Genomic DNA, 14,542 nt, shown 5'->3' on the forward strand with positions numbered 1-14,542 from the left:
CTGGGAGAGGCAACCAGCTGCAGCCCTGCAGTCCACGGCCTGGATGCACAAAGCCAGAAGCCTTGCCTCTGTCCTATGAAAAGCGCTTAGGCAGCAGGAAAATTGCAGTTGATGAAGAAGCATGGAACTGCACTAAAGTACGTGGACATAGTATGCGTGGTCCCCTTCTCATTAGTGGGTTCAGGTGTTCCAGCCACCCCTGTTAATGGGTGTATAAAATCATGCACATAGCCACGTATTCAAGACAAACACTGGCAGCCGGATGGGTCATACTGAAGAGATCAGTGACACTAAACACGACTAATATGATTCCATCTTTTTGGTCAGTTTGTGAAATTTCTGTCCTGCTTCATATGCTCTTAAGTGTGATTAATTGTAAAATGTAGGAGGAACAACTGCTCACCCGCAAAGCAGTAAACAATGCAAACTCGCAGAGAGCACTGCTGTGTGCTGAAGTGCATAGCGCATAAAAATGGCCTGTTTTACTGCAACACTCATTACAGAGTTTCAAACTGCCCCTGGAAGCAACATCAGTGCTGTGTGTTTGTGAGGTTCATGAAATAGATTTTTGTGGTCAGTTTATGGCCACTGGACTCTGGAACAGTGGAAATGTGTTCTCTGGAGTGATGAATCACGCTTCACTATCTGGCAGTCTGATGGACGAATTGGGGTTGGTGCATGCGAGGAGAATACTACCTGGCAGAACCACTAAAATTTTGGACTAAATTCTACTTTTCATATTAGAAAAATTCTTGACAGTGGATCAGAAATGAAGATGTTTCCATAAAGCAAACATACAATGGAATTTAGTATATCCTATACTTTCTGCAGAACGTGTCTGGACAAATTTTACACAGGTTCCAACCTTGTATAAACTACCCATTTTTGTAATATTGAGCCAGGAACATTTATGAACATGAGATTTTTTGAAAGATGTTATTTATATTTTAAACCTTTAGTTGTTCATATAATGATTACAGATTAATTTAGATTTGTTACTGTTTTGTGTATAATCAATAATACTATTAAACAGTTGTTTCTTCTAAGAAAATACCATACACACAAATGTATGTACACAAAAACTGTGACATAATTTACAGAATTTTGTGTTCAATGTGTTTTTCTTGTGTTTTGTGTTCTGTGAGTGTACTTTTTAAACTTTATTAGATTGGTATTTTAGATTATATACGTATCTATGTATCCTTCTATACGTATTAACATTTAGCAAGATCTGCGATGTTGTACGTCGGTCTGGAACTTTCATTTTCAAGAAGGACACGGACTTATTCCCAAAGCCTGGGGCTTGGGGATTTTATTTTGAAGATGGCATATGGGCATACTTCCGTCCCAGTACCAGGCTTTGCGCCTCCAGGGACTTGATGTTTGTGCGTAGGATGCTACTATGAAATGCGGTGCCTTCGTGCCATCTAGTGGATGCTCACGATACTGCGGTTTTGGTTGGTTGGTTTGTTTTTTTAGACGGAGTTGTGGAAAGACAGATTTCAGAATAATTAGGACAACGTTTATTCGCTGGTACGTATCTGTTTTCTCTTGGAACATATGATGCTAAGATGTGCTCAATAGGTAGACTAGGTAAGGGTGAATGTGCTAACAACACCAAGACATCAAGGGCGTGGGTTAAATTCTCTTAATTTCTCAGCACACGGGCTGTTTATAAATGTAGGCCTATTGTAGGTCTGCCTACAATTGCTAAATGTAAAAAAACGCACAGGGCAAGCGTATATCTCTATGGATGTTGACAGCGTTTCGGTACTCTTTTAAATTGATCATTAATCGTCAGAAAGACACTAACAATACCAACCTGGCGCCATTTTGTGAAGCTGTTTACTAGTCGCTCGAACACTCCCTGACACAGGACCAAGCAGTAGCAAAGGTGTGAACTACGTGCTCTGTCGGTGTTTTCCCTAATTTTGTACATGTCGAGTGGATTCTATGTGTTATTTCTGTAACGTTAGAGCTGTTCGGCATTTTCGGTTTTGGCGTAGCGAACGGTTTGTGTTTTTTTGCAGAATAACGATCGTAAAAACGTCTCATGAATGCTAGATTAGCTTGGCTATCTTAGCATAGTTAGCCAGGAACGACATTAGCTAACATTTCATTAGCTGGCGTTTGAAAGACTGACTGAACCACAGGGTCTGTTTTAGACTGAGTAGCTAGAGGACTAGCAGGCTAAAATCAGAACAGCTAGCTAATGTAATTGTTATAAAACAAAGGCTTAATGGTTTAGTTCTCTTAGGCAATTGTCTATATTCATTTACAGGTCTTTTAGCTAAGATGAGTGGTTGTCGCATATTCATCGGACGACTGAACCCGTCTGCGAGGGAGAAAGACGTTGAACGGTTCTTCAAGGGCTATGGAAGAATCCGAGAAATTGATCTGAAGAGAGGCTTCGGGTTTGTGGTGAGCTGAGTCTAGCTAACCTAGGTTGGGTTAGCTATCTTATATAGGCAAGTTTAAAATGCCGATACAATGGTACCGTACAGGTTCATGTCGCCTAGGCTGCTGTTCTGTAATTTGGCAGCTCCTTCTCATCTCCTTGAGCGAGAGGACATTTGCATGAAACTGTTGCAACATTGATGATGAATATTCATTTCATCTGCTAAAAATAGATTGTACAGGTGAACTTTTAGCTAACGTTTCTTTGCGTGCCTTTTCATGTGGAGGAATTTGATGATCCGAGAGATGCAGAGGATGCAGTATGTGAGCTTGACGGCAAGGAGCTGTGTAATGAAAGGTAGGATTGTCCTCTTTTCTGTCCACGTACGGCACCCTCTTATAAGTTGCATTGGGACAAGTAAGTCCATCGTGATTAAAGCCTAAGCCCTGGTCAGTGTGCCAGTGATGTGCCAATCAGATCCTTGTCTGTGCAGGGTAACTATAGAACACGCCCGGGTGCGTTTGCGTGGAGGCAGAGGTCGAGGAGGTGGAGGACGCTTCCCAGACCGTTACAGCCGTGGCTCACAGGATGGCCGGAGGTAGGCTCTTGTAGTTTTGCGCAGGATACGATGTCAGACATACTAGGCCCAACCCACTCACTTCATACCAGCAACCACAACATCATGAGCTTTTCTCAGGGGTCATCAGGTAGGCAACGCTCTTCGTTTATGTTTCTCTGAATTAAGCCCACAATACCTCCAGAATGCTCAGTAGAAAGGTCTGGCATCCCAGTTCCACTCCCCTCCAAGCTGCAGCTCTTTAAAAGTAAACCCAGACTGGCTCTCCTGGTGAATAAGGCCATGCCCGGTCGCACCGACGCCATCAGTGCATGCTCAGAGCCACCAGTAACGCCTCCATATGGGCGTTACTATGCTAATAGCGAACACAACTGAGCTTTCTCCACATAGCTAGGCACTTCCTAAGCCGTAAAATCCATATTGGCCTCACCAGCGCCCAAGGCTGTGCCCAACCCAAGCAGCACCGGTAATGCGTACTCAGTACCGTCTGTTCCACATGGATTTTACTTAACACATCAGCAAGTGTTCCCCAACGCTGCAGATCCATACCGGGGGACCAAGGTCATTCCGAGCCCCACTGACACCGTTAATGCATGCGCAGTGCCACCAGTTCCATCTGGATCTACCACATTACACAGTGACCTGACAGAACAACTCGCTCACCTACCCAGTCCTCCATGTACCTAAAACGCTGAACCTACAACCGCTAGCAATTTCCAGTCTCATGCTTCACCCCACCTGCCAATATTTATAGCCTGTGCTCGCTCTCCAGTGCGCTGCCTCTCTCGCGCCCACACTTAACTGCTTTATTCATGTCACTGCTAAAAAAGCATTAACCTCCTAAGTACTCATCATTGAATAAATATGCTAATGTACTAAGCACCTGATTGTTTCCATGTATTGTCCCTACAAAAAATTAACCTTACATACCGATAAGATGTGCTTGAGCGTGCCAACCCCCGCGTGTCATTTACAGCAATGATCTTCACATACACACTGTCCAAGGCTTTGTGGGGTAGGAAGGATGTCATAAGTTGCTCCAAGAAAAAATTGTAAAATTTGTAAGCAGTATCATCAAACCCTTCTATCTGTTTTTATCTCATTTTAATCAGGTGTTTGTGTCTGAAGGATGGTGATAGTCCATTTATCTCCTGTATGTTTCTTTTCCTCAGAAACCCTGCTCCAATGCGCACTGAGAATCGCCTCATTGTGGAGAACCTCTCCTCAAGAGTGAGTTGGCAGGTAAAGCTCCAGCGCGTATGTCTGTCAGTCTGTGTTGGTGACTTTGTATCCAAGCATGGTAAAATTGAGAGTGATGAACAATGAATTTGTAGTATCTCTTGTGAGGTTCATATGTCAAGAAAAAATTAACTAAGTCAGTTAAAGTTAAAGGCACAAACCTCACATCAAGCTCCCCAAGATCATATTTTTAAATTTAAGTTTATGGGTATATAATTTGTAAACTCTACACTATAGTATTATGCCTGTTTTAACCAATTGTTCACCCCTTTATTTGCCAGCCTGACTGTTGTGTCGTATGGAAGAGCTCGCTAATGATGGCGCTAAACCCTTCGGGGTCCCTCTCCCTGGTTTGAGCCAGTCATGTCAGCCCGTGCACTCCTCTCCTAGTTGACTCCTGCTGGTGTGTGAGAGCTCGCTGGGGAGGGGGGGGCGCGTGGCCTCCCCTCGGGCTCTAGAAGCAATGGCTGCCGCTTTACAGCGGAGGTGTGGAGGAGCCGTGCTGAGGCAGAGAGCGAGAAGCGCGAAACAGAGAGGGGGCAGAGAGAGGACAGTGGGGGAGAGAACACAGAGAGGCTGTGGCGTATTCGATCGAGGGGTTCGGTAAATTGAGAGGCTTCGGTCGGTATCGCCCCGCCCCCCCCACGCCGCTCTCTGGTGGCCGAGGAGTTAAGTTGCGGTGCAAGTTTATGGTCGAGGAGAGACCCAGTGGCCCAGCCCCAAGGGCACGTTCCCAGGTATCAGTCCACTCTCTTCCTCCCTGTTTACTCTCGATGCCTCTGCGGGGGCAGACAGGGCGGGACTGGCGGGGGAAGCCCTCTGTCCTCCCGCACACAAGATGGGGGGGGAGTGGGGGAGGGGTTTTTATTGATTTTATTCATTCATTTATTTATTTATTTACAACAAGCTGCTCTACACAAATCCTTTGTTGGTCTGGTTCGTGTAGCTACTGGGTCCAAGAATATCAAAGCGACACTTAAAAGTTGACCTTGTGGTTTTCTCTCTTTAACTTTTAAACTTAACTGAAGAAAGTTATTCATCATTTGTGTGATACTTATTGATTAACATGGTTATTGGTGTATACTTACATTTCAGCCTTTCCAAAGTCCTATCAACAAGAAAACCTTATCACAATCATAGCAGTTAAGCTTTGGACGTGGGTGAGGTTTAAATTCTGAGCTTGGAGATTCTTGGACCCCCATCTGCTGTGGCTAAAATAGGATTCATCTGTCTCTGGATGTGTGTACTTGAGTATATGTGGCTTAGTTACTGTGTCGAGAGCTGTCCTAACTAGAATGCTCTTGCACTGTAGGACCTGAAGGATTTCATGAGGCAGGCTGGCGAGGTTACGTTTGCTGATGCCCATCGTCCCAAGCTGAATGAGGGGTGAGATGATGCACTTCAACTGCTCCTTTAGTATCTTCCATCCTGAAACTCAGGTGTATTTGTGCATGGTTCTCAGGTGGAGGGGGGTAGGGGTGGAAAGCTGCAGCGGTCTTGACAGAAACCATGGTTCCACGATAGTATTTACATTTTGTTGTATAGCCATGTTTGTGTTATAGATGTTGTTTTTTCCTTGAATCTGAGCAAAATAAGCAAAAAGATACAATTTATGTAATATGTTTTATTTTGTAAGAAAAATATTGTAGCAAAATCAACTTTGTACTCATCAGCTTGGTGTCTAGTTTTCTTTTATGCCTTGATGAGTATTATTTGTTTATCAAAATGAATTAAAATGTTTGGGATTGCTGGCCTTTTGAACAGGTCACAAATGTATTTATTATTTTTAATAGTTTACGAAAACACATTCACAATAGTTTAAAAATGGCTAACGTAACTTGGTAATACACAGAGGGCAAAGTGTTGGACACTAAACTTTTGTTATTGGAAACTGCTATTAGTGAATTCATGTGACGTGACTGGATAAAAAGAAATTGTTTGCAGTTTCCAAAACGTGAGCTGCCCTAATATGCTTGTTTTCACAGCGTGGTGGAGTTTGCCTCTCACAGTGACCTGAAAAATGCTCTGGAGAAACTGTCTGGGAAAGAAATACATGGCCGGAAGATCAAACTCGTGGAAGCAGCGAGAAAAAAGTGAGTTCTGCTTATATTTAGCTGTACAGTAATGAGGAATGACATCAGTGTTCAGCATTAGACAGCAGATGTCTGTCCCTCCAGTCCTTTCTCATATACTGCATCAGTTGTACTGAACTCATGTTCATTGCATTTGGGTACTGTGATAGATGAATAGCTACTGCAACAAACAAGTGTTCACCAAATTTTCGTCCTCCAAAAAAGATATTTTCCTCTTTCTAAATATAGGAAATTGTACAGGTTTAAGGTCAGTATAGTGTCAGATGGCTGCACTGGAGTAGGATTTTAATTGTTCTAAATGTACCAAAGAAAGCATCGATGTAAAGACAAAATGTTTATCAGAAAAAAACAAAAAACGAAAAAAAAACCATTTTGGGAATTTTTGCTGTCACTTGGGTCTCTGCTCCTTCCCCACGACTCTAATCCCTCTCTCTGCTCCTCACAGATCAAGAACCCGCTCACGATCGGACAGCTCTTCCCGCTCTCGCTCCCGCTCTCGCTCCCGCTCCCGTTCTCGCTCCCGCTCACGGTCCCGGGGGCGTTCGCCGTCGCGCTCACGCAGCCGCTCTCCCTCCCGGAGCCGCTCGCCGAGCCGCTCACCTGCCCCCTCCCCCACGCGCAGGGCTGAGGGGGCCGACGGGGGAGAGCGGTCCTCTCGTGCTGAGGGCGGAGGCTCGCCCCCGAGCCCGGCCCGGCACGCCACCCCCTCCCGCTCGCCCTCCACAGACAGCCGCCATTAACGCAGCTCCGGCCTTCTCGAGGCCTGACCCGTTGGTCCCGCGCTGCATGACGCCAACCAGCTGTGGTCCAGCAGTGGTACTCCTTTGCGTATATGTGGCCCACACGGGGCAGCTCAGTCCCTTTGTCTGAGAGCTTTCAGAGCTCTTAAGCCATAGGTAGTAGCTGGGACCTCGAGTCTGAAGCCAACGATTTTGTCTCACTTTTCAGAGGAAAATTTTGTCCGTATGAGATCCTTTTTTCAGCATTCACAGTGAATATTTGGTTTGCATTGATGGACACTTTGACATTGCTCTTGAAAGAGAGCAGTGATAATTTGTCAGGTTCCTAGGAACTTCTCTTCAAAATAGTCAGGACCAGGTTTTATTGAATTGTGTTTTCTAGTTATTGTATAATAAGACTGACGGGGACTTTAAAATACTGCTATGGAGCATTCTTCTTACAGGTGAACCTGATATGCTTCAAGCAAACATTGAAGGAAGTGGCTGTGTGTATGTAGGTGTTATGTGCTTGTTTATGCGGCGAACACTTTCCTTAATATGTAAAACTGAAGAGCTTCTTTTTTTCCTTCTTCTTCTTTTCTTTTTTTTTTTTTTCTTTTAAACAAGGTACTGCAGTTCTAAAAATATTTGAAGTGATGTGTGTGTGGATGTTGGAACAATTTGTTTTATTTTATTGTCCAGTCACTTGCATAGAAGTGTTTATCCTGCATGTCATTGTAATTAAAGTCTTTTGTCCTGTAATTTTGTTGATTCAGCCACCTTCTACTGTGAATGGTTTTGAATATTAAAAGACCAATTTCTATATAGCAAAATTAATAAGGAGACTTAAACAAAACTCAGTTGTAATAGTATTACAGTTGTCATTTCAGAGTCAGAATCTTTATTTGCCAGCTGCTAGCTGTTTGAGTTCTCTTTAACGCAAGTATCAAACAAAATTAGACGGATTTACAGTAGATTACCAACAGAACATATGGATTCTATATAATATATACAAGCTGAGGCTGGAGGGGTTATATTCAGGGGAACGCTAAGACTTAAAAGGGGACTTTAAAAAGGTACTGGTGGGGCCCAAAGTCCCTGGTGTCGCCACGTCCACAAGTATGCGCTTATAAAGAAGTGGAAGTCAAGTCCACCCCCCACCCCCCCTTAGCTGTCACATTTTGTTGAAATGAATGTAACTGGAATTATGTCTTGAATTTATAAAAAGTTGTCCATAATATTGAAGTGTGAGGAAAATCCACATAGTTTGCAAAGTTATTTACACATAAGAAGTAATTGCATATTGTTTGCATAAGTCACCCCCATTGCTGTGTTAGTTCTGGTGCAACCAGCTGAGCCTCTAATTGTTTGAATATTGTCTGCATGTGTGTATCTATGGTCTCAGTATAAATATACACCTTGTACTGAGTGAGAGCATAGCTACACATTTATGACGCTCAAGCAATTATTGAAACAAGTCTGGGACAAAATTATAGAGTAAATATTGATCAGGGTGTGGCTCTAAGAAATATTCCAAAATTTGAAAATGGTGCACCAGTAAATCCACTATTAAGAAACGAGAAGAATATGACAATCGCCTTCATCACAATCATCAAAAGTCAATAACGGATTAAGTAGAGCAATAATCAGAAGCAACCGTGAGATGGAAGGTTACTCTGAAGGAGCTACAGAGAGCTGAGACAGGAAAAGCTGGGCCTTACGGAAGAGTGGCAACAAGAAAGCCTTTCTTGGAAAAAAAATCCCATTTGGACTTTCAGTGCACTTGTGTATGGCATAAACCAAACACTAATCATCACTCTGAGAACATAGTCATGGCAGCTTCATATGTATGAATGTATAATGTGTGTATCACTTAGCAATATATATGTGTCCAATAAATATGTTAGCCTGCATGCATGTATGTTCTAACAACATGGTAAATACAGTAAATACAGCTGTTTACATTGCAATCTGTGCCATAAAGTGCATGTGCAACTAATCAAAACAGAAGGATGTGAGGATTGTCCTTCTTCAGGAGCATTACAACCTGGGGAGAGAAACTGCAGAGGCTGCAGCTGGCCCAAGTCTTTCAGGCTGTCGCTCGGGAGCTGCGAAAGGAGCGTGTGACCGGAGTGTCTGGGGTTTGCCGTGATGTCCACCCCTTCTTCCTCATCCTTCAAAAGTAAAGGTCTTCACAGGTGGTGGACCGGCAGGCCGAGGATTTTCTCTGCACATCCCATTACTTGCTGCAGCTTTCGGTTGATATGTGAAGATGCAGAATCAAGCCAGACAAAGATGGAGGAAGTGATGAGCCATCACAAGAAGACAATGTTATGTCTGTCCCATTTGAGGTCCCGCTGCATGGTAGTTCCCAGGAATATGTAACACTCCACCGTTGACTGATGTCACAAGCAGAATCATTACATGAAAGAGTCCGTTTACAAAGACAAACTTAAATGTAGCATCTGATAAAAATTTGCATAAACATGTGCAATACAAATGTAAGGATGCCATTGAAATTCCACATCTATGAAAACAGATCTATTTTCTTATGATTATAAGGTTAGCAGTTCATATGATGCAAGATTTAGACAAAGCCAAAGCTCTTGGTGCTGAACATAAGAGTTACTTTTCTGTTGCAAGTTTGCAAATCTTTTTTTTTTAATCCAATTTTTACAGAAATGCCCTGGAAAAGAAATATGTTTCACAATGTGTTGTCACTTTTTCAACATCGCTCATCATCACAGCCTTCTGGCCTGATGGCGCAGGACACTCGGTGAAATAAAGGCGCTTGGCGACTCTTACAGTAGCTTGCTGTGTGGGAACGCTATTTCTCATGAGGTGAAGCCTGGCGCGGTGTTGTGAAGCTTGCTCTGCACACTTCAGAGGATGTGGTTGCTGGGAAATGAGAGTGTAGTGGTAGATGAGAGAGCTCAAGTTGCAGTAACAACTCTGCAAATTCAGGCCATATTTAATCAAAGTGTAAAACAACTTTGTAGAGGGGGGAGACATGATAATTGTAGTTTAGTATCTTCTGTTGAATTCAAATGGAATTAATTTCAGCAAAAGAAAAAACCTGCATTTAGAGAAGATTTGGGAACACTTGATGGGAATAAGGCGTAGAGTTATCTGCGCTACTGTAATACCATGTGACATTGAGGTAATAAAATGACAATAAGTCAATAAGTCAGATGTATTCCAGACCATGTGCCTCATTTCTATGTAACGTTGAGCTCATAAATAAATACTGGACCAGCTATTCTCTTCAATTCAATTAATTCTTGAGTCTGCATCTTTGTTTTCTATTTAAAGTGTACTTAAAATTACTGGAATGTGTGAAAAATCTAGAAACCACAACATGACTATGAGCAAAGGTGATCTTAATCGCCATGGTTTGCCTGGGCTGCACTATGGAGTTGTCCAAGATAAAGGCCCACATCTTGAAACCAAAATGGGTGTTGATGACGGTGGTTGCTCAGTCTGGTGTGATGCCTCTCTTGGCCTTCTCCCTGGCCAAATTGCTCCAGCTGAGCCCTGCGGAGGCTGTCACCGTCCTGGCCTGTGGCTGCTGTCCGGGTGGATACCTCTCCAACATCTTGACCCTGGGAGTCAAGGGTGATGTGAATCTCAGGTACTCCTCCGTCAGTACACTGCTAAGTCCATATCTGACAGTCTTTGAAAACCACTAAAGCTCATTAAATATACTAATGTTAAGGCTTTGATATATTGGTTTGGATTTCTGTGACATATACAGCAAAACCGCAGTGAATTATCCAGTGAATATCCAAAAATATTGCTAACTAAGCAGAAAGTGAGATATTGGTTATACCTTGCTCCCTTTGTCACAGAAGTCTGTTTAGTTTAGTTAGAGTTGTGTAAAGGCGATAGGCTTTTTCCCCAAGAGTTGAATAAATAAGTATATGACCTCAGGTCTAACAGATGTACAGACAATCTACTAGAGTTGAAGACAGGTAATAGTAAGATGAATCCAAAATAAAGTAAGTGCAGCTAAAGATGAACTAGAAAACTATGGTTTAGACTAGCAAAATGCGCACGAAGACTACTGGCAGACAGCGGGGTACCTGTAGGTACTCCTGAGTCCTAACATAAGCAACAGCCATTGGTGATAATCAGTGGATGAGGGAGGAGTTATAGCTGATAGGGACCGGTTTGCGGTGGAAGAATACATGGGCATCTTTTCATAACAATCCTCTTTAGTTCAGTGTAGCTACAATATATGATGTACCCACTTACCATATGCTCACCATATTAACACTCAGTTGTGGTTTCCCTTAGCACTGAACCTACAGTTGTGGTCAAACGTTTTGAGACTGACAGATTTGGGTTTTCACAATGTTTACTGCCTCAGTTTTTTAGATCCTTTTATCAGATATGTTTGTATGGTATAATGAAGCACAATTTACAGTGTTGACCCTTTTTTAAGACTTTAGCAATTCACCAGATTCTGGGCAAAATCTTCACGGATGACAACCCATTCTTGCCTAATCAGTGCTTGGAGTTGATCAGTTTTTTTGTTTGTCTACCCTCTTTTTGAGGATTGACCACAGGTTCTCAATGGGATTGAGATCTGGGGAGTTGGCCATGGACCCAAAATTTCTTAGTTTTGTTCACCAAGCCACTTGGTTATCACTTTCGCCTTGTGACATGGTGCTCCATCATGCTGGTAAAAGCATTGTTCATCACCAAATTACTCCTGAATCATTCCTTATTCGTGGCAGTGTTCTTAGGCAAAACTATGAGCAAACCCACTCCCTTGGATGAGAAGCAACCCCACACATGAATGGTCTCCGGATGCCTCACTGTTGGCATGACAGGACTCATGGTAGCGCTCACCTTTTCTTCTCCGGACAATCATTTGTCCAGATGTCCCAAACAGTCTGAAGGGGGCTTCAACAGAGCAAATAACTTTACCCCAGTCCTCTGCAGTCCAATCCCTATACTTCCTGTCAGTCTGTCCTTGATGTTTTTCTTGGTGAGAAGGGGCTTCTTTGCTGCCCTTCTTGACACCAAGCCATCCTCCAAAAGCCTTCGCCTCACTGTGCGTGCAGATGCGCACACACCTGCCTTCTGCCATTCCTGAGCAAGTTCTGCACTGGTGACGACCTGATCCTGTAGTTGCATCCTCTTTAGGAGACAGTACTGTGTCATGATCAGTCCCTCCCAGTTTCCATGTTCCATGTTTTCCCCTGTCTTGTTTTTTAATTCTGTTCTATAGTTTCGTTTTCTCCACCCCGCCTTTGATTTTCAACATCTGTCCCTCGTGCAGACATATAATTTTGAATCATTGTGTTTGTACTCCATACCTTTGTGTTTCTTAGCCCCGAGCTTTCCTAACGTCTTGTTATAGCCTGATACTCCTGTTTGCCTTCATTTCTTCTAGCCCTTGTTTTGTTATCATGTATCCCTGTACTCTCCGTGTTGGTAATATGACCCTGGACCGTTATACCGACTCTGAGTTTGGATTTACTCATAATAAATCTCGCTCTTCTATGCATGTGTCCACCTCCTTGCCGCTCAAAGTTACATCCTGGCTCTTTCTTGACTTTCTTGGGTGCCGTGAAGCCTTCTTCCCTGCAACTGAACCTCTCTCCTTGAAGCTCTTGATGATTGGATAAATGGTTGATTTAGGTGCTATCTTACAAGCAACAATGTGTTTGCCTGTGAAGCCCTTTTGATGAAAAGCAATGATGTGTTTGCACATGTTTCCTTGGAGGTAACCATGGTAAACAGATGAAAACTTCAAGCACCACCACCCTTTTAATGCTCTTCTAATCAGCATGATGGAGTGATATCAGCTGCCATGAGAAGATCACTGGAATGATGTCAGCAGGCCATGTTGTGGCAGGGCTGAAATGCAGTGGCTGGCAGTAATTTTTGTGGTTATGTTAATTTTCATGCAAAGATTGACTTTGCAATTAATTGCAATTCATCTGATCACTCTTCACAATCTAAAGTTAATACAAATTGCCAGCAAAAAAACTGAAGCAGCAAAATGTGAAAACCAAAATTTGTGCGTTTGGCCATGACTGTACAACAAGACTTGCCTTGGATGTTGTCACTGGATGAAAATTGAAGGGGAACGGGCTAACTATTAATGCAATGCCATTCTAGAGCAGATAGAACATAGTGCTAGAAACATCGAGCTTTGATTCCCATTGAGTATATATACAGTCATACTGATAAATATGTAAATCTCTTTGGATAAAAGCATCTGCTAAATGCTGTAATATAATGTAAATGCTGTAGAATTGATTCTTGTCCTAATAAAACCAGTTCTATGTTTAAATACACCAGTGTTGAAGCCCAGTGCTTGATGGCATGTGCCCAGTGTTTGTAGTTCTGTTGTATCATCAGACTGAGGTCATGTCCTACTGTTGCAGTCTTGTGATGACCACTTTCTCCACAATACTGGCAATGGGCCTCATGCCCCTCCTGCTGTACCTCTATAGCCAGGGCTTATCTGATGTGAGCATCGCTGTGCCCTACACCGGCATCATCGTGGCTTTGGCCATGACCACACTGCCCTGTGCTGCTGGATTCGGTATGAGACACTATGCACCCCAACAGGCAAAGCTTGTCAGCAAGGTAAGAAGCAGAGTGGTACACTTGAATCAGGAAAGAACGTAGTTCGCACACACTCACGCACACATACATAAAGACAAAAAGAAACAAGTCATAGGTTAGGGAAGCAGAGAATGCTGAGTTTATGCTGATCAGTGTTTTTCTTTCACCTCAGGTGGGGATGTGCATGGTGCTGGTAACATTGATTGTCCTTGGCATTCTGATCGCCATTGCAGTAGGAGAGGCCATCCAGACAGTGACTTCACCTCAGCTTGTGGTCACAGCCGCGCTGATGCCACTGTTTGGATATATACTTGGATATGTCTTGTCTTCTCTCTTCAAGCTTAACCAACTGTAAGTGAAAAAGACTGTCTCTTAATGCTAGAGGTTTTTTTTTTTACTTTTAAAAAGTTTTTTCTTTAAATTTTCTCAAACCTTTTTTTTTCATATCTTATATGGTAATTTTTTAATGATTATGTTAGAAGTTGAATGTATTATAGTGTTTGAGGTATTTGATTTGTAATTGGAAGGTTGCTGGTTCAAGCCTCATCACTGCCAAGTTGTCACTGTTGGGCCCCTGAGCAAGGCCCTAAACTCTCAATTGCTCAAGTTGTACTCAGTCAGAGTTGTCAGCTGCTTTGGATAAAAGTGTCACCTAAATGTCATAAATGTAAATGTATTACATGATTCAAGATTAACAGGTCATTTACCTGTATGTAAACGTCTTCTAAAGACTTTGAAACACCAGTGTATGACTAAGCCAATAATACTAATGCATAATACTAATTGCTGAAGGCAGGTCACTTTTGAAAGTTGCTTATCTATTTTGTCCTAATCTTAAGTTCTAGAAGGACTGTTGCCATGGAGACAGGTTGCCAGAACCTCCAACTGTGCCTCACCATCCTAATGATGTCCTTCCCAGCAGAGTTCATTG

The 14,542-nt window shown here is 42.8% G+C and overlaps 2 protein-coding genes across 5 annotated transcripts in view; both read left to right on the forward strand.

Annotated features, from left to right (window-relative positions):
* Positions 1–1,381: 1,381 nt before the first annotated feature.
* srsf5b (serine and arginine rich splicing factor 5b) lies at positions 1,382–7,788 on the forward strand. 4 transcript variants are annotated; one of them, XM_081717003.1, is made up of 8 exons: positions 1,382–1,533; positions 2,282–2,421; positions 2,685–2,755; positions 2,892–2,996; positions 4,148–4,217; positions 5,527–5,600; positions 6,200–6,307; positions 6,753–7,788. In XM_081717003.1, the coding sequence occupies exons 2-8, from the start codon at positions 2,296–2,298 to the stop codon at positions 7,045–7,047; spliced, it is 849 nt and encodes a 282-aa protein (XP_081573129.1). In that variant the 5' UTR covers positions 1,382–1,533; positions 2,282–2,295; the 3' UTR covers positions 7,048–7,788. The 4 variants fall into 4 exon arrangements, with proteins under 4 accessions (XP_081573129.1, XP_081573131.1, XP_035380206.1 ...); XM_035524313.2 differs by lacking the exon at positions 1,382–1,533 and adding an exon at positions 1,742–1,894; XM_081717004.1 differs by lacking the exon at positions 1,382–1,533 and adding an exon at positions 1,921–2,012.
* Positions 7,789–10,415: 2,627 nt separating this feature from the next.
* The window catches only part of slc10a1 (solute carrier family 10 member 1), a 4,219-nt gene continuing 92 nt past the window's right edge, over positions 10,416–14,542 (forward strand). Inside the window, exons 1-4 of the mRNA XM_026998772.3 lie at positions 10,416–10,657; positions 13,428–13,632; positions 13,784–13,962; positions 14,451–14,542. The exon at positions 14,451–14,542 is cut by the window's right edge and continues 92 nt beyond it. Of these exons, the coding sequence (XP_026854573.3) occupies positions 10,416–10,657; positions 13,428–13,632; positions 13,784–13,962; positions 14,451–14,542 (718 nt within the window). The remainder of the gene's footprint in view (positions 10,658–13,427; positions 13,633–13,783; positions 13,963–14,450) is intronic.

The sequence above is a fragment of the Electrophorus electricus genome, chromosome 7 (genome assembly GCF_041902795.1).
Source record: "Electrophorus electricus isolate QZ-2024a chromosome 7, ASM4190279v1, whole genome shotgun sequence".
In the NCBI taxonomy this organism is placed as follows: Eukaryota; Metazoa; Chordata; class Actinopteri; order Gymnotiformes; family Gymnotidae; genus Electrophorus; species Electrophorus electricus.